Source organism: Gracilinanus agilis, chromosome 6 (assembly GCF_016433145.1).
Source record: "Gracilinanus agilis isolate LMUSP501 chromosome 6, AgileGrace, whole genome shotgun sequence".
NCBI lineage: Eukaryota > Metazoa > Chordata > Mammalia > Didelphimorphia > Didelphidae > Gracilinanus > Gracilinanus agilis.
Window position 1 is genome coordinate 58,163,676 of NC_058135.1, and position 19,710 is coordinate 58,183,385.

A 19,710-nucleotide genomic window follows, 5' to 3' on the forward strand; every position below is an offset into this window, starting at 1 on the left:
CCAAAAAGCATCTCATATGGTGAGATGTGTAGATCTCCCCTAGGTCTGCTTCTAAGATAAAATAGAGCTAGAGGGAGAATTTCAGGCCATTTTAGATGTGTCTCACTACATAATTTGCCAATCATGGTTTTAAGTTCTCTGTTCATCCATTCAACTTGGCCTGAGCTCTGGGGATGATATGGTACATGGAATTTTGGAGTTATCCCCAGGCATGAATATATTTCAGATAAAACTGAATCAGTAAAGTGACTCCCTCTGTCCGAGTCAATACGTGCAGGCAGACCAAAACGAGGAATGATTTCTTTTAAAAGCACCTTGGCAACAAAGGCTGATGTGGCTCGGGCAGTAGGAAATGCTTCCGGCCACCTGGTCAGTTGATCCACTATGACCAGACAGAATTTATATTGTCCAGCCTTTGGCATTGTTATGAAATCAATTTGTAGGTGCTCAAAAGGTGTGTAAGCCAATGGATGCCCACCAAAAGCCTTGCCATGAAAGGCGTGTTGGTTATATGCTTGGCAAGTAGGGCAAGCTGCACACACTTTAGAGGCTATAGAGGTTATGCCAGGAGCTATCCATACTCTCTTAACAGAGTCCACGATGCCCTGGGTACCAAAATGACCATTTTTATGAATAGATTGGCAAATTTGGCGATAAAAGTGTCTAGGGAGCAGGGGTTTTCCTTCAGAGGACACCCATACTCCATTTATCTGTTTGGCTTTAAATTTCTGCTTCCATTTTGTTACTTCCTTCTCATCATAGGAAAGTGATAAATTTAAGTCATCAGTGGTTGTTAATGTTAAAATTAATTCAGGCCCTTCTATTGCTGCTAGCTTTGCAGCAATATCTGCCTGATTATTTCCCTTAGAGACAGGGTCAGTACCACCTATATGAGCAGAGCAGTGAACTACAGCTAGGGCTTTAGGTAGCTGGAGAGCAGAAAGAACTTCATTAATAATTTTTGCATTAGCTATAGATTTTCCAGCTGAGGTTAAAAATCCTCTCTGGAGCCATAACATACCCACTGCATGACATATTCCAAATGCATATCGAGAATCCGTATAAATTGTAGCCTTTTTATCTTTGGCAATTATACATGCATGTTTTAGAGCTATGAGTTCTGTGGCTTGAGCACTTAGATTTGAGGGCAGTGAAGCTGACCATACAGTGTTAAATTCTGTGACTACAGCATCTCCAGTGTAGCGTATGCCATCCCTCATAAATGAAGAGCCATCAGTAAATAAAACTAGATCAGGATTCTCTAAAGGAGTGTCCAGGAGGTTGTCTTGAGGCTTTTCAGCCATGGACACTAGTGTTTCACAATTATGTAAGGGTTCTTCTGAGACTGGTAAATCTGGAAGTAAGGTTGCTGGGTTAAGGGTTGTACAACATTTTAAAGTAATATTTTCATTATTTAGCAAGGTTATTTCATACCTTGTAATTCTCTGATCAGAAAATGCCTGTGTTCTATGTCTTAGCAGTAATGCTTCCACTTCATGTGGGCACAACAGTTTTTGTCACTAACAGAGCTGTGGCAGCTACACCTCTAAGACGTGGCGGCGCACCATTTAGAAAATGTATTTGGGAGAAATCTTATTTTCTGAAAAAAAATGTATTATTATTATAACATAGTAGAAGATATTATAACATAAGATGTATTATTATTATAAAATTTTGTTTTTTATGGTATATAAGCATTTGAGACCTCAATGAAAGAGTTTAACCTATGAGTTTCCAAATAAAGAGGAATAGTTTATAAGTCTCTTAAAAACAGTCTTACAAAACGTGTGCTGCATTTAAAAATATATATGTTCAACACCCTACAATTAAGACATAGAACAGTGAAAAATGCCCTGGCTACTTTGAGGCAATCATGCAAAACTCTTTAAAAAGAGTTGCCTGTTGTTTGTCATTCCACTTGAAATGCCAGTGAAATGACTATAGAAAATGACTGCCTTAAAGACATGCATCTACTGAATTGTTCAGAGTTGGGAATTGCAGGGGAATTTGGAAGAATGAAAAATTGGACTTAAGGAAAGCAAGCATTTCCAGTAACCATGTAGGGAGTGTAAATTGGAATGTTAAGGTCACCTAACTGCCTATTGTCAGGGGCATGAGCTGCTTTACGAGCAAAAGAGAATGATGAGAGAAATACCATGATTTTCAAGTTTTTCCAGACTGCAATCCCTCTCAAGGATCCCATAGCCTGTAATGGGCTTCAGGAAATCATCTTCCCTCAAGGAAAACTGCCACCTTTAATTTTTATGGGCATCGTCCTCTTCAAATCAATCACCATTCAGAAGCTGATGGTTCCAGTCTCTGTTGCTATTTCAGAACAGCAAAACCCAAATTACACAGAAGACAATGTTTGACTTGAGCTAAACTTGGCAAATTGAACTCTTGTTGTTTGTCCTTCATAGACTCATTCGGGAAACAACACTGAAAGCATTTTGAAAGATTCCAATCAGAGCAATGAACAGCCAGTGTTACTCTACTCCTGACAGAGAGATGATGGACTCAGGAGTCAAGATGAGAGGGCACTAGCTAGGTGGCTCAGTGGTTTGAGACCCAGACTTAGAGATGGGAGGTCCTGGGTTCAAATCTGGCCTCAGGCACTTCCTTGACTGTGTGACCCTGGGTCAAGTGACCCCCATTGCCTGGCCCTTACTGTTTTTCTGCCTTAGAATTAATGCACATATTTGATTCCAGGCTGGAAGGTAAGGGATTCAAAGAAAAGATTCAGACTGAGACACAAAATTTTTGGACAAAGCCACTATTGGGGCTGCTAGGTGGTATAGAGTGCTGGGCCTAGAATCAGGAAGTTGTGAATGAAAATTCATCTCCCGATTCTTACTAACTGTGTGATCTTGGGTAAACCAGCTTTTTGTGCCTGTTTCCTCATCTATGCAATGAGGAAGATAACATCCTGGGGGTATTATGAAGATAAAATGAGATAATATTTATAAGAATTTTGCAAACCTCAAAATGCTATATAAAATGAATTATTAATGAATGGTAAGCATGACTTGCAGTCAGGAAGCCCTGTGTTCAAATCCTACCTCAGACACTTACTAGTAATACTTCTCTGGCCAAATCACCTAGCTCTCAATTTCCTCATCGACAAAATTGAGGGAGGTGGAGAGAAAGTTGGGCTCAGTGACCCAGTTTAGCTTTAAGTACGAATTCTGTGATCTCTGATTCTAGGTCTTGTGTTACTTCCCTCTTACTTCCACTTAAGTCATGTTTGGGGGGGCATTTAAGTGGTACAGTGGAGAGAGCACCAGGCCTCGGTTCAAATCTGACCTTAGGCACTTCCTAGCTGTGTGACTGTGGGCATGTCACTAACCCCTGTTTACCTAACTCTTGCCTTATATCTTAACGTTGTTCTTAGGACAGAAAGTAAAGGTTTTTTAAAAAATCATGTATGGCTGCTATTTTTTTTTTCCTTCCTAGGAAACAAGATAGGGAGATCTTGAGGCTAGCAATCCATTTCCACCTGGAGCTTCCAGAGTCATTGAATAATTTAAAAAAGAAACCCAAAGAACTTCATGTTGGGCTGACAGGAAGCCAGCACACACAATGAGTCATATTTCATTATACCCCAGTCAGTCTTACATAAAAGAATCATCATCTCACTGCCCGGAATCTTGATGGCAGATGATGTTTGGGATGAGTTCCAGTACTCCCTGCATGAATTTTTCTGCCCGGTATGTGCAAATCTGTCAGGAATTGATGCCCTGAATTTTCTCCTTGCTGCCTTGCTCACCCCTTAGAAGCCCATTCATCAGAATAACTGGTTCTACAGCATTTTATTAACAGCTTCTGGCATCTGCTCTCTTGGACGTTTGGCCTCAATATTTTTAAATAAATGGAAATTTAGAGTTCAGTGTTTGTTGCCTCATATGATAAGCAAAGATTCCTGTGGGAACTTGTAGGTGTCTGGAGAAGGAGAGAGAGAAGAGGCAAGATGTGAGTTTGGGGATGTTGATTCTAGGGAAGAAAAGGACTGGTTAGATAAAGAAGGCAGTGGGGGAGGTCTTAGGGGAGGGAATAGAGGAGATGATAGGGTTTGGAGGAAGACATGTTTATAATTCAGCATCAATCACTGTAGGTATAATGTCCCTTTTGCATAGTTTCTCATTCTCTCTCTACTTCCAGAGGTTGTAGGTGGGTTTTATCTAGGCCCTCTAATTCCAGAGCTAGTCCTTTCCCACTGTATTGCTCAGTTGATTAGCATGACCTCGAGAGTCCCAAACCAAATCATACCTGGGATTAAGTTACATCTGAGTTTTTATGACCCTATTTGGGGTTTTCTTGGCAAAGATATTGGAGAGGTTTGCCATTCTCCAGCTCATTTTATAAGTGAGAAAACAGAGACAAACAGGGTGAAGTGACTTGCCTAGGGTCACACACTCAAGGAAGTGTCTGAGGCCAGATTTGAACCCAGGACCTCCCATCTCTAAACCAGATTTGAACTCAGGAAGGTAGAGTCTTCCTAACTTTAGGCTCAGAGCTCAATCCATGGTGCCATCAATCATACCTTTTTGATTAGACTAACCAGAAATAGCCAAGCTTCTAAGTGCTATCAGGATTGAGTTCAGTGGGAGGAAATCATTTAAAGTAAAACTCTGATGTGGGTCAGTATGGCATAGAGATAGAGAGCCAGTATCAAAGCTGGTTCAACCTGAGTTCAGGTTCTACTTCTGACATATCTTGGCTGTGTGACCCAGGACAAATCATTTTTACTTTGGCCTTGAGAATAGAGGAGGTTTCCTTACCTGGGAGTTTCCTAAATTAATGAAATCTTAGGTCCAATCTCTGTTCTATAAATTGTGATAAATTGTAGTAGAAGGAATCTTGGCTTTGATTCCTACTTTTTCTACTAATCAACTTTGTGCATCCTGTTACTTCTCTAAATACCAGTTTCCATATCTGTAAAATGGGGATAGCAATATTTGCACTCAATGCCTAAGGGTTGGTGTGGGGCCCAAATGAAGTAATGTATACAGACCCTTTCTTTAATAAGTGTCCATTCTAATTATTTCAGGGCATCTAGATGGTGCAGTGGATAGAATGCCAGTCCTGAAGTCAGGAAGACTCATCTTTCTCAGTTCAAATCTAGCTTCAGACTCTTATTAGCTGTGAAACTAAGGGGAAGTCACTCACCCCTGTTTGCCTCAGTTTCCTCATCTGTAAAACTGGAGAAGGCAAAGGTAAACCAGTCCAGTATTTTTGCCAAAAAAAACCCAAAATGGGTTCATGAAGAGTCAGACATGACTGAAATGACCAACTAACAAATTATTTGAATTAAACCTTCATCCAGGTAAGAAACTCCTAATGAGGAAACTCCCTTCTACAATATAGATTGTTATCTTCTCTGCAATTATCTAAAAGTTTTAGAGAATTGCTTGAGGGTGCTAAGAGGTTAAATGACTTTTAGAGGGACCATAGTCAGCAGAGGTCAAGGGAAGGACTTGAGACTTGGTCTTCCTGCCTTCAAAGCCAGTTCTATGTTCATCATGCCATCCTGCTCTGCTATCTTCATCACCTCCACTATAATTTTTTTTAAACCCTTACCTTCTGTCTTGGAGTCAATTGACTCCAAGGCAGAAGAGTGGTAAGGGCTAGGCAATGGGGGTTAAGTGACTTGCCCAGGATCACACAGCTGGGAAGTGTCTGAGGTTAGATTTGAATCTAGGACCTCCTGTCTCTAGGCCTGGCTTTCAATCCACTGAACTACCCAGCTGCCCCCTCCTCCACTATAATTTTAATCATCATAATCATCATTACATAGAGTATTGTACTATATATGAATTCAGTTATAATTTGGGAATATCATTCTTTTTTAAATATATTTCCCCAATTACATATAAAAACAAATTTTAAAATTCATTTTCTAAAATTCTGAGTTCCAAATTCTCTCCCTCTCTCTCTATCTCTCCTCTCCCCTTCCCCCTCCCCTAGATGATAAGCAATTTGATCTAGGTTATACTTGTGTGATCATGTAAAGCATTTCCACATTGGTCATGTTATAGAAGAAGAGATTAAAATAATGAAGAAAATAAAGAATGGTCTACTTTGACCCACAGCTAGGTTTCATCAGTTCTTTCTTGAGAGGTAGATGGCAGTTTTAATCATAATCAGTCCTTTGGAATTGCCTTCAATCAATTCATTTATATTTTGTATCAAGATACATCTTCCTGTATACATTACCTAGTATCTCTGTCCTAATAAACTGAATCCAAGAAGATGGGTGCGAACCTCATTGCTAGAGGCCAGTATTATAAAAAATTTGTTATTCCTTTAAATTGGAAGAGGAGGGTGGAGCTAGGTGGCTTAGTGGATAGAGAGCCAGGCCTGGAGATGGGATGTCCTGGGTTCAAATCTGGATTCAAATACTTCCTAACTGCGACTCTGTGCAAGTCACTTAACCCCAGTTGCTTTGTTCTCACCACTCTTCTGCCTTGGAAAAATGATACTTAGAATCAATTCCATTGCAGAAAGTAAGGGTTAAAAAAAATAAATTGGAGGAAGTAGAGTGGAAAGAAGAGTGCCTTGGAATCAGGAGAGACTATGGCTGGAATCTTGTCTCTTTCTCTTACGTAGATTTGTGACCATTAGAGTATCACTCAGAAGCTCAGTTTCCCCAGGGATGAAAAAAAATACTACTAGTTCTTACCTCAATGGTGAAGCTCCATTGATTTAATATTTCTTATCACGAGAATATAGATTTGGAGTTGGAGGGGACCCGAGAGGTTCACAAAACTTGAAATGGGAACCTTTCCTGCTCCCCCTAGCTGCCAGTGCCTTCCCTTCTTTGGTCATATTCCATTTATTCTGAATATATCTTGGAGGTACTGATGAAGGTGGATGCTGTCCACCCCATTAGAATGGAATCTTCTTGAGGGCAGCAACTGTTTTTGCCTTTCTCCCTATCTTCCAGTTATTAAGCAGAGTACCCGGCACATAAACTCTTACTAAATGCTTATAGACTGATTGCTCAAAGTGTTGTTTAAGTGTCAGTTTTTATTTTTAACTGAGAAAAGAAAATGCTAGATCTTTCTACCACACCTTGGTGAGAGCCCATTTCTTCTGAGGCCCTCTTCCTGATACCTAACCCCCAAATAACATAAAAACCAAGGTCATCTGAGAAGATCATCTCCTCCTCATCTCAAAGTATCTGGTAATGACTCTCCATTTTCCTACTCAGTGGAGCCATGAAGCTTGCGTCAAGCTGTTGGGATAATGAAGATTTAACATGCCGAAATGCTGACTCCCAAGAGAAATGTGTGTAGACATTTTGCGCATGTATCTTCTTGAAGGGCTCAATGACTGCATTCTGAGAACACTGATGTGGAATGAACAAAGAGAATGGCTCCTCTAACTACAGAAACAATATGCACTCATGCAGAAGTTTCCCTTTGCCAGCGTGTTTACCAAATACCAATTCAAAGAGATGCTCTTGGGATGGAGTCTGCCATTCCCCATTGGTAGTCAGTGTCATCTTGGGCCACTCTGATCTGAATGCCAGCAATATTTCCCCGAGAAGAGGTGGTTGTTCTTTGGGATGGAATATGGTCTGTCACTCTCGGGTTTAGTAGGATAAACACTTGGGTGAGAAAAAAGTAAAAATGCAAGCAGAGATTGTGTTGGCATTATACTATGGTGTATCAACAGTTCCAATAGGAAGCTTGTTGCTCTTCACAGGGCTTTTCTTCTTTCTACGGTTCAGTCTCTAATCATTGTTCTCTGACTTAGTACGTCTGTTATTAATGTGATGCCTTATTCACAGACCTATTTCTTTTTTCATTTTGTTTGGGCCCAGAACAATGATTTAATTGGTTTAGGGACCTTTAGTGAGGAAATGCCCTTTACCAATGGAGACTACCTTTTTTTCCAACATATAGTCTTTAAAAGAACCAAACAAACCCTTATCTTCTGTCTTAGAATCAATACTGTGTTTTGGTTCCAAAGAAGAAGAATGGTAAGGGCTAGGCAATGGGAGTTAAGTGACTTGCCCAGGGTTGCCCAGCTAGGAAGTATTTAAGATCAAATTTGAACCCAGGACCTTCCATTTTCAAGCCTGGATCTCTATCCACTGAGCCACCTAGCTGCCTCCCCTTCTCATATATAGTCTTATTTATATATAGTATGTGTGTGTGTGTGTGTGTGTGTGTGTGTGTGTGTGTGTGTAGAGAGAGAGAGAGAGAGAGAGAAACCGAGAGAGAGAGAGTCAGAGAGAGACACACAGACAGAGAAAGACAGAGTACATATAGTCTTAAGAAGCACACCAAAGGTTAAATGATTTAACCAGAAACTATTCTGCAACCTCAAGTTGGAGAGAATTTTCTGGGGTTACTAAGCCTTTCAATCAAACCATAAGTTAACCCAGGACTTTGTATGTTTGATGCCATTTTAGCAAAGACAGGATTCTTTCATCCTTTGTATTTGCATACCCAGTCCTTCCAGTGCCTGGCATGTAGAGATTGTTCAGAGAATCCTCTGCTGGAGTGGATTAGCCTGCCCAAAGTGACAGATAGAAAATCTGGGCTCGGATGTCCTTGCTCTTGGTCAAGGGACTGTGGGCTCTGCCATGAGTCTTGGGTCTCAGTGGTCCCTCAACCTATCAAGACATTTGTGAATAGAAAACTTGGAGGAACAAAAAATTGGGAATGAGGGAGACTCATTCAAGACATTCCTTGAAGTGAAAATCAAATATTTACATATTTAGTGTTCTGTCAAGAGTGTATATTAAAAAATAATAAAAGATACTTTGAAAAATGGCCCAGATTGGGCAGCTAGATAGCTAGTAGATAGATTTCTAGGTCTGGAGACAAGGGGTCCTGGATTCAAATTTGGTCTCTGATATGTGCTAGTTGTGTGACCCTGGACAAATCATTTATCCCCAATTGCCCAGCCCTTACTGCTTTTCTGCCTTGGGACAGATATATCAATTCTAAGACTGATGGTATGGGTTTAAAAAAAAAAAAGAAAGAAAAATGGCCCCTGGGAGTCATTGATGTATGTATCCTGCGTGCCATGTTGGGTTTTATTTTGCTAGCTGTATATAACATCTATCAATATTGATGAAATCCCAATCAGTCAACCCATAAGCATTTGCCAGGGATGCCCTGGAATACTGGAGAATAATATGTTGTACAGAGAATATTAAGTATGCCAGTGTTTTGCTGGGAAATTGACATAGCAATTAAATCTAACTTGAGCACAAGGTGAGCCCTGCTTGGCAATTGTCTCTGCCCTGGCCGTAAAGCTGATGTTATCTGCTGAGCACAGTCTGTTGTTGTGTGTATAGGATAGTTTTGTCCTGGTCCTTTACCAGATGAACAATCAAAGGCCAAACCACAAGAAAACATTCTGGCCATCCTGAAAAATTGCTAAATAATCCCTTAAGTGTACAATGCAAATTCTCCCCAACAAAAATATCAGAAAGTATCTCTTTCCTCTCTGTTAATTCCTCTTTAATCCTCTTGGTGCTAAACAAGGCAAGGTCGGCTTAGGAGGTGTGTCCAGCTAAATAGGTGTACCTGTCACGGCCACCTTCATGCCCTCCTTGCATCCTTGGCTGTTAAACCATGACATCCGGCAAATACCTTAAAGAGAAGTAAATATTCACATACTGTATCTTCCTACCAACAGTACAATAAAGAAGTTCATCTTGGGAAATGACCTCTGTAAGCCCATTTTATAGACATATATGTTTGCATATGTTTATGCATATGTGTGTGTGTCTATACACAGAGACATCTACCACATTATGTACCATGCTGTTTGGTTATTTTTCAGTTTTGCCTGACTCTTCTTGACTCCATTTAGGATTTTGTTTGTTTGTTTGTTTGTTTTTTGCAAAGATCCTGGAGTGGGTCACCATTTCTTTTTCCACTCATTTTACAGGTGAGGAAACTGAGGCAAACAGGGTTAAATGACTTGCCCAGGGTCACACAGGGAGTGATTCTTGAATGGATTTGAGAACAGAAAGACTAAAGACAGGAAGACCAACACTGTGACTAACTCTCTTGCTACCTTCAAGCTTCCAAAATCTGTTTGGTTATTTTTCAGTTTGTCCTGACTCTTCGTGATCCCATTTAGGGTTTTTTGGGGCAAAGTTCCTGGAGTGGTTTGCCTTTTCCAACTCATTTTACAAATGAGGAAACTGAGGCAAACAGGGTTAAGGGACTTGCACAGAGTCACATAGCTAGTAAGCGTCTGAAACTAGATTTGAACTAAGAAAGACGAGCCTTCCTGACTCTTAAGTCCAGAATTCTATCCATTGTGCCATCCAGTAGCCCCATAATGTACCACGGTGGGATGTATTTCTCTAACTATATAAAAACATATGAATCTACATTGGTGAGATCAATGTGCAGGAATTATCATAAAAATAAAGCCACTTCCTATCCACTGCATAGAGATAGATGAGTCAATCATTTAAAGCTGAAGCATTAAGATTGGTGTGATTTGCCTCCTCCCACATCGTGCCCATTTACTGGTCATCAGACAAGAATCCTACAGGTAGTGTTCAGCAAACTTCCAATTGCAATTTGTTGATATATTTAAAAAGTGGGTGATTCTTAGTTCCCTTATCCATCTCCTGCAGCAGAAATGGGAATCTCAGAGGACAGGGGATCATTTAATATTCCCGTTTCATCAGTTGCCATGACCACAAAAATTTCATCTCCAAGCAGTCAGCATACTCACGGTATGCTTTTCTGTGATTAGCTAGGCTGGTTCAGGGTAATACAATTGATGTGTTACCAACTCATACTAGGAAAAACTACCAGAGTTTGAGGAAGGGCTGGCTGGAGCCAACTCATACTGGATCATGAGAGCCAATGGTTAAGTTTTCAGCCAGGTCTTGAGTCAGGAAGTTTCAAGTTCAAATTCAGCCTAAGACACTTAGCTGTGTAGCCCTGGGCAAGTCATTTGACCCCATATGCCTCAGTTTCCTCGTATATAAAATGAGTAGAAGGAAATGACCAATCATTCCAATATCTTTGCCAAGAAAAATTCCAAGTAGAAATGACTGCACACTTTACAATCTTTAAAAACTGTGACACATATTAAAATCCACTCTAATTGGCTATTTTATGTCTTTAATGTAAGTGAAGTTAGGTATGGATGGTAGAATAAACACAATACTTTCAAGAACTACTCCCAGATTTCAGTCCTAAAAGCACTCTTCTCCATATTGTTGCCCTATATTCTTATAACATTTTCTTTTGAAGATTTTAGAATGCCTTCCTAGCAATTATCTCCTTTATCCTTGCAATCTCCCTGCATAGTTTGACAGAAGTATAAACTGTTATTTCTATTTTACAGGGGAAACAAACACCCCAATTTTAAATGTCTTCTCTGATTTCATAAACCGTGTCATTGGGAAAGACGGTTAAGGCTAGAACTTACATATCTTTTCTCTCAATGTAATAATTTGCCATCTGTATCACTATCTCCAGTGGAGGTGCCCTGACACTGGCATGTCTTCCTAATGTCCTTGATATAGCATGTCTTCACTCTCTCTTGCCAATTTTCTTTTTTATTAGTATGGAGGATTGAAGTTAAAGGGAATATGGTGGGGAAGCGAGAGATTGACTAGTGTGTATAACACTTTACATATGTATCTTCTGCTTTGCCAATTCTTGAGTATCTCGAACTTTCCATTAAATTCCCCAAAGTGGGAAACACTGCTTAGATTAACCTGATTCCCCTCTACGGGCCACTGCATTTTCTGATATTCTAGTTTTCACTGAAGTTAAAATTGTGTAAATCATAGACCACATGAAAGAGAATAGGTGATTTATTTTTGTTGTTGTTGTTGGAAAAGTTGAATAGTTGGGACTTTGCCCTTTCTCAAAAATATATCCCAGTGGGGCATCTAGGTAGCACAGTGGATACAACTCTGGGCCTGGAGTCAGGAGAACCCAGGTTCAAATCTGACCTCAGATACTTTTTAGCTCTGTGACCCTGGAAAAGTCACTTAACCTTCATTACCTAACTCTTACCATTCTTCTGCCTTAGAATTGTTACTAAGACAGAGGGCAAGGGTTTAATTAGAAAAAAAAAAAGGAGGGGAAAGAATACATGTTATCATGAAGGACTTGGCTACTGTGTTCATTACAATGAGCCAATTCCAAAGGACCCATGATGAAAAATGCTATCCACTTTCAGAGGAGAAATTCTCAGTGTAGACTGAAACATACTTTAAAAAAAACTATTTTTCTAGGTTTTTTTTTCTGTTTTCTTTTCCAACATGGCTAATATGGAAATAAATTTCACATGTATAACATATATAGCCAATCACTTGCCTTCTCAAGGGGTGGAGGAAGAGCAAAATGGAGATAATTTAGAACTCAGAATTTAAAAATGAATGTTAAAACTGGGAACTATTTAATGAAATAAACAAAATTATAAAAAGAATACATCCCAATGCACAGGGGTATAATATGGGTGTACCAGTAAGTCAATTACTGTTATTATTTTTTTAATCCTTACCTTCTGTCTTAGAAGAGCAGCAAGGGCTAGGCATTTGGGGTAAAGTGACTTGCTGAGGATCACAGGAAGTATATGAGGGCAGATTTGAACCTAGGCCCTTCCAACTCTGGGCCTCATACAGTGCTACCAAGTACCAAGTACAAGTGCCCCAAGTACTACTATTCTCAGCAAACAGCTTTGGATCCTATCAAGTGCCTGGTTGAGACACCAAAGTTGAAATCTTGGAACATGAAAGGGAGTATACTTAGTACAAAGAATGTTTAGGTCAGGTGGTTCCTAATGATCTGTTTCCTCTGTGGAATAGCTTGAGTCTGGACCCTGTGTGGTACTTAATTTATATTTTTTTTAATGTAAAAATTTTTTTTTCCATGGTTACATGATGGTACTTACTTTAAATAATAAGGGGAGCAGCATAGTGACAAAATCTGGCCATACTAGCTGGGTGACCCTGGGCAAGTTACTTAACTCTGTTTGCCTCAGTTTCCTCATCTAGAAAATGAGCTAGAGAAGGAAATGGTAAAAGCACTATAATATCTTTGCCAAGAAAACTCTAAATGTGGTCATGAAAAGTGGACATGATTGAAAAATAACAACAGCAAAAATGGTATAGTAGTAGAAAAGAGATTTGGAGCCTAGAGACCTGGGTTCAAATGTTGGCTCTTTTATTTACTACCTGTGTGGTCTTGGACAAATCATTTAACCTTATTGAGTCTGTTTATTCATCTATAAAATGAAGATATTTGGGGCAGCTGGGTAGCTCAGTGGATTGAGAGTCAGGCCTAGAGAAGGGAGGTCCTAGGTTCAAATCCAGCCTCAGACACTTCCCAGCTGTGTGACCCTGGGCAAGTCATTTGACCCCCATTGCCCACCCTTACCACTCTTCCACCTATAAACCAATACACAAAAGTTAAGGGTTTAAAAATAAATAAATAAAATGAAGATATTTGATTAGCTGGCCTCTAAGATTCCTTCCAGAGCTATATCTGTGATCCATAATAATAGCCTTCATTAATCTGCTCTTTTAAAAGCTATCTAACATGTATAACGGAACTACTTGTCGGATTTGGGAGGGGGAGGAAAAAGGGGGAACCATGAAAAAATAGTCTAAACAATAAAAGGGGGGGAAAAAAGCTATCTAGATTTTCAATTCTATCCTCCCACCCCAACTACCCCAACTGAGGCTGAATATATTATCCCCCCTACACTTGTCTGTATGGGGTTGGGGGGAAGGATACTTTTTTGATGGAAAATTAAGGCTGTGTGATTTTATTGCAACCTGTAAACATACTTTTGCATATTAAATCAATCATAAGGCTAAATTTTATTTAGATCCCTTAAGCTCCAAATCTGAGAAGCTTTGTCTTCTAACATCATCCATTCAAATGTAACCACACACGTGGGCCTTATTCGATATTTAATTTCCATATCTCAATTTCTCATAGAGTAGAATAAATTAACCACTCTGATTCCCAAGGGTCAGGTAAGGATTTCCTAGAACAGGTGTTTTGATTAGCAGTTTGTTTTTTGTTCATGACTTATTGATTAGGTTATTTACAAATCCAAACAGAATGAAAAATCACTCTCTGCAACCCATCAGAAAGTACACAGGCAATTATTAACACCGGGAAAATCAAGAAAACTTCCGGGCACTTCCACTCCTTCTCTTCCAATCTGGCGGTTCCATTTGTCCGCAGCTGCCCCCGAGTCTCACGTCTTGATTCTTTTCCCCGGCACTGCTCGTTTTTCTGCATACAGCCCGTTTCTCTTTTTGCTGGCGTTTTCATCCGCTTGGCTGGTGCTGTCGCTGGCACTGTCTGAGCTGGCTTCGTTAAGCTTCTACAACACAAGCCCAGGTAAATTCTGGTGAATCATTCAACGCTAAACACGTTTCTCCTGGGTAGATTTACTCAGTGAACCCTTTCTCCCAGGTGCCTTCCGTACCCAACAGGAGCTCAGTCTGGGCTCTCTGTTTCCCCTCCTTTTCACAGATATTTTATTTCAATTCAGGTGAAACAATGTATGCGGATGTATGCAATGCAGGCAAATAATGGGAATAGATTACAATGTTTGTAAATATATGTGAAACAATGTATCTGAAACAAACGGGAGTGATTTCTGGCAAACCCAATTTTTTTTTTTAACCTTTTCACAAATTCCATTTGATCCAAAGAGGTTACATCGCCTATTCTTAATGGGACCAAGACAATATAAGCATTCATTAAGCTCTAACTCTGTGCCAGGAACTATGCTAATTACAAGAAGCTTACTGGATCAAATTTTCAGAAAATAGACACGCAAACCTGTGTGGTTTTGAGCAGGTCCCTTATTTAATGTTTCTGGACTTTGGTTTGTTCATCTGTAAAATGGGGATACTGGATTAAGGGATCTTCCAGCTCTGTGAGCTTATGATCCTTAACATTTGAATAATAAAATAAACCTGTTCTAGGGAAGATCCTTTCCTTTACAGAGCCCCTTTCCAAGCCAGGCTTGCCAAACAATATTTAAGGTATGAGCCAGGCTTGCAGGAGTGGAGAGAGAACCAGACTTGGAGTCAGGAAAACAGTGAGAATCAGATGTATTGGCTGTGAAACCTGGGCAAGAGTTAAGCTCTTGGTGCTGCTCTAAGCAGCTCCCTTAGATCCTAAGTTGCAGAGTAAATCTTCCATAGAAAATGAATAGATCCCCAAGCTGTGTGACCCTGGGCAAGTCACTTGACCCCCATTGCCCACCCTTACCACTCTTCCACCAAGAAGCCAATACATAGAAGTTAAGGGTTTAAAAATTAAAAAAAAAAAAAAAAAGAAAAGAAAACGAATAGATGACTTTCTATTTACACTGTGTAATGTTCGTGCATATGCAGTTCCTTGGTCATCCTTTGTTTTGAAAAGAACCAATGACATCACTGGGAGTAGGAACTGGATTTCAGTGAGACAGAGTGGCCCAAAGCCCTCAGCCTCACTTTTTCTTACATATTCACCAAAATCCAGTGGCAAGAGGCAAGTCAGGACAGTTTGAAGCAGTTTGTTAATGGCCCCTGCCCAGTTGACAGCTTTTGTGAATAAGTGAAAGCTGGGTGAAAGGCAGACACCAAAAGGAAATGAGGTGTTCAGGAAGATGAGGGTGAAGATGAGGGCTTGCCAAGTCCTTTTCAGGGCTGCTCATCCACATAGGATGATTCCCCCATGGGGATATAAACTCCTTCAGAGCAGGAGTGGCGTTTTTGACTTTCTTTGAATCCTCAACACTTAGCATAGTGCAGGCACATTGTAAGCACTTAATAATTGCTTTAAAAAATATAAAAATAAAGGGGACATTGAGGTGCTTCAATGGATTGAGAGCCAGGCCCAAAGATGGAAGGTCCTGGATTTGAAGCTGGCCTCAAACACTTCCCAGCTGTGTGACCCTGGGCAAGTCACTTGACCCACATTGCCCAGCCCTCACCACTCTTCTGCCTTGGAGCCAATACACAGTATTCATTGTAAGATAAAGAAGGTAAGGGATTTTTATTTTTATTTTTTAAAACCTTTTAAACATCCCCTCCCTTTTACCACCCTTCTGCCTTAGAACCAACATAGTATTCAGTCTCAGTCACGAGGTAAGAGTTTTTGTTTTTATTTTTTTTTCAACCCCCATTGCCTAGCCCCTATTGCTCTTCTCCCTTGGAACCAGTACACAGTGTTGATTCTAAGACAAAAGGTAAGGGATTTTTGTTTTTATTTTTTTAATCCCCTCCTTCCTATATTTCCAGTTTACTCTTCTATTCATGATTCAACAACACTGTCTAGCCCTTATTGCTATTTTGTCTTAGAACCAATACATAGTATACTAAATGGTGAGGACATAAAGTCAAAAACACCATCCCTGCCCTCAAGGAGCTTAAGTTCTAGTGGGGGAGATCTTTCTGCAATCTAAACCATCAAAGGCTCTCAGGTTTTTGCCTTTCTCTTGCCAAGGGTCTTGGCAGAAGCTGCAGTTAAATTTCAACACAGGAACAGCCATTATGATGGAGCTCTTGATTTGCAAGCTCAAGTTCCAGGACAGCCTTCTGCTTTCATTTATATAAGGGTGAAATACTAGTATTTTGGCTTCTTGGTATTGATATTTTGCTGATGTAAAGGAAACTGTAGTGTAAGGTCTCAGCTGCATAGATTGGTATTTAATTGCCAAGCCAAGGACTTCAACTGTCAAGACCTTTCTGCAGATGGATCCTCTTTTTAAAGGCCATTTCTGTTAGCATCCTGTAGGAGTCTTTTCCCACCAGAAAGAGGATACTTCTTAAGAGCTCTTTCTATTTACTTCTCAATGGGAAAAGGGCCTGGATAGTTCAGCTTAAGCTGTTCTTGCACAGAGAAAAAGGGCATCGTTCTCACTAGCTTTTGAATTTTGCAAATATTTTGCATGGGTCTACAAAGCTACAGGCCTCTGAAGAGAAACTTGGTCAATGCGTCTCTTTGGAAAGTTTTTGATCTCTCACCATTTGTCACTCCATTAAAAAAAAAAAGAAGAAGAAGAAGAAGGAAAATTGGCTCTTACTTCAGTCCTGGTTCCAGTGGCCTCTTCTAAAACTACATAAAGAAAAAACATAATAGTATTAGAAAATTAGTTACCAAGCTTTTCCTGCTTTTTGCTGTGCCTAAAAAGAATTTGGCTGAGATGAAGAGTCTGTCTAGCAAGGGAGAGCAGTATGCTGAATCTTTTTTCTATCAGTAATTTTGATTTTGGAGAATGTCCTTCTGAAAGGGTGAGGAAAAGAAGACCTGATTGTTTCCTTTAGGAAACTTGAATAATTAAGGGAAAAATGCTTAACAGAGGAGCAGGGATTTAAATGTAGTTGAGATCCCTCCTACTCTAGCCTGTTCATCATGCCTTGTTCTTATCCTGCATCATCTCTGTCTCCATTCACTCATTTATAGGTTTTCCCTGGGCCTGAAATAGATTCTACCACACTTCCACCTGTAGAAATCCTTGCCTTGCTTCAAAGTCCATTTTAAAGACTATACCTTCCCTCAGGGTATATATGTGAGTGGCTAGAGTGGCACAGTGGATAGAGTATCAGGCCTGGAGTCAGAAAGATTCATCTTCCTGAGTTCAAATCTGGCTTCAGACACTTACTAGCTATGTGACCTTGGGCAAGTCACTTAATCCTGTTTGCTTCATTTTCCTCATCTGGAAAATGAGCTGGAGAAGGAAATGGCTAACTACTCCAGTATGTTTGCCAAGAAAACCCCAAATGGGGTGAGGAAGAGATAGAGACTACTGAATATGACTGAACAACAACAATCTCCTACCTGAAACCTACCCCCATTTCCCTGTCTAAAAGAAATCTTTCTCCTCAATCTTCTCAAAGCATTTTGGATTTCCTTTTTTAAACTCCTCATGGTCTACCTTTTATCATAGTTATTTGTTTACAAGTCTTTCCTACCCAATCATTAAGTTGCAATTTCCATGAGGCAGGAATGACACCTTATTTCATCTTTATATTCTCAGTTCCTAGAACGTGCCTCGAAAGTCATGGGCATGTAATACAGTTGAATTGTAATGCTAAAAGCAAATGGCCAGGTGATAAGAAATTCGGATGACTGTTTTGCTGGGAAGTGACTGATTATCAATACTTAATGTATTTCTTATCATATAGTTAACATATTAACATTTTAAAAACAGACTGCAACTATTGTGGAACAGTAGTTGAGCACTGGGCCAGTGCTGAAATCTTCCCTTAGTCACTTACTAGGCAAATCTCTGTGCCTCAGTTACCTCGTGTGTAAAATGAAGAATTTGGACTTACTGGCCTCTATGGGTCCTTCCAGTACTAAACGTATGATGTTATAATGCAATTTTCCTTCTCTGGGGAGGAAAATTTACTAATTTTTATTAATTTGCTAATTTGGTAAATTTACTAATTTGGAAAATGAGAGATAGGACTAACCCTTCTAGGCCTACTATTTTATAAAGCCAACTGTTGTGTTTCCTGTTTTGTTGTAGCATTTTGAAACATATACTTGAAAAATGTCCTTCCTTTTGGTAAGACCATGTCCCTTGTGCTCAAAGACATTACTGACCTCACTGGGAATGGGTTTGTATTCATTGATAATTACTTTCTTCCCTTTCTCTATCTAATGGTTTGTCTATGACCACCCAGAAAATCAGGAAGTAAGTAGGAGAGTTAGTCCTTTGCTTACTGAGGAAGGGGCAAAATACCAATGAAAGAGTGTGGACTCAAAAATCAGAGGACTTCCTTTGACACAGACTACTCAGCAAGGCTTTCACTGCTCTGACTTAGTTTCTTCATCTCTAAGATGAAGAGATTGGGCTTGGTTGCCTCTGAGCTTCCTTTCAGCTATAGATCTGTATGTAATTCCTATTTAGGATGCTCTTCCTTTTTCTTGTTATTATGATGATGATTTTCAGTTAAAACTTAAGTGAAAAAGACACTGAAGTATTATTATTAAAATGATATTTTTTGCATGATCTGCTGGCCGTAATCTGATAATAATAGTAGCATTTATCTAACTCTTGCATAGCACTTGCTATAATCTCATCTCATCTTCACAACAGCCCAAGAAGGTTGGTGTTATTATTATCCCCATTTTTGTTGTGATTCAGTTTTCTCAGTCCTGACTGACTCCTTTTGTCTTCTTTTGGGATTTTCTTGGTAAAGATACTGGAGTCGTTTGCCATTTCTGTCTCTAGCACACTTTGCAGATGAGGAAACTGAGGCCAATAGGGCTAAGTGACTTACCCAGAGTCACTCAGCTAGTGTCTGAGGCCAGATATGAACTAAAAAAGATGAGTCTTCCAGACAAAGCATTCTATCCATTGTGCCATCTAGCTGCCTTTATTCTCCTTTTACAGATGAATTACCTGTGGCAAATACTGGGTAAATGTCTTGCCAGGGTCACACAGCTGAAAATTTTCTAGAGCCAAATTTGAACCCAGGACTCCTATCCAGACCTGGAGCTTTATCCATCTACTGAGTCACCTCATTTGCCCCTCCATTCAGTTTTTTTTTTTAAACCCTTAACTTCTGTGTATTGACTTATAGGTGGAAGAGTGGTAAGGGTAGGCAATGGGGGTCAAGTGACTTGCCCAGGGTCACACAGCTAAGAAGTGTCTGAGGCCGGATTTGAACCTAGGACCTCCCGTCTCTAGGCCTGGCTCTCAATCCACTGAGCTACCCAGCTGCCCCCGCCTCCATTCAGTTTT

General features: G+C 39.9%; 1 protein-coding gene across 1 annotated transcript in view; it reads right to left on the minus strand.

Annotated features, from left to right (window-relative positions):
- Positions 1–13,906: 13,906 nt before the first annotated feature.
- Positions 13,907–19,710, minus strand: part of ETNPPL (ethanolamine-phosphate phospho-lyase) — a 31,434-nt gene continuing 25,630 nt past the window's right edge. Inside the window, exons 12-13 of the mRNA XM_044680794.1 lie at positions 17,041–17,072; positions 13,907–14,343 (exon numbers count right to left, since the gene is read on the minus strand). Of these exons, the coding sequence (XP_044536729.1) occupies positions 14,215–14,343; positions 17,041–17,072 (161 nt within the window). The 3' untranslated portion in view covers positions 13,907–14,214. The remainder of the gene's footprint in view (positions 14,344–17,040; positions 17,073–19,710) is intronic.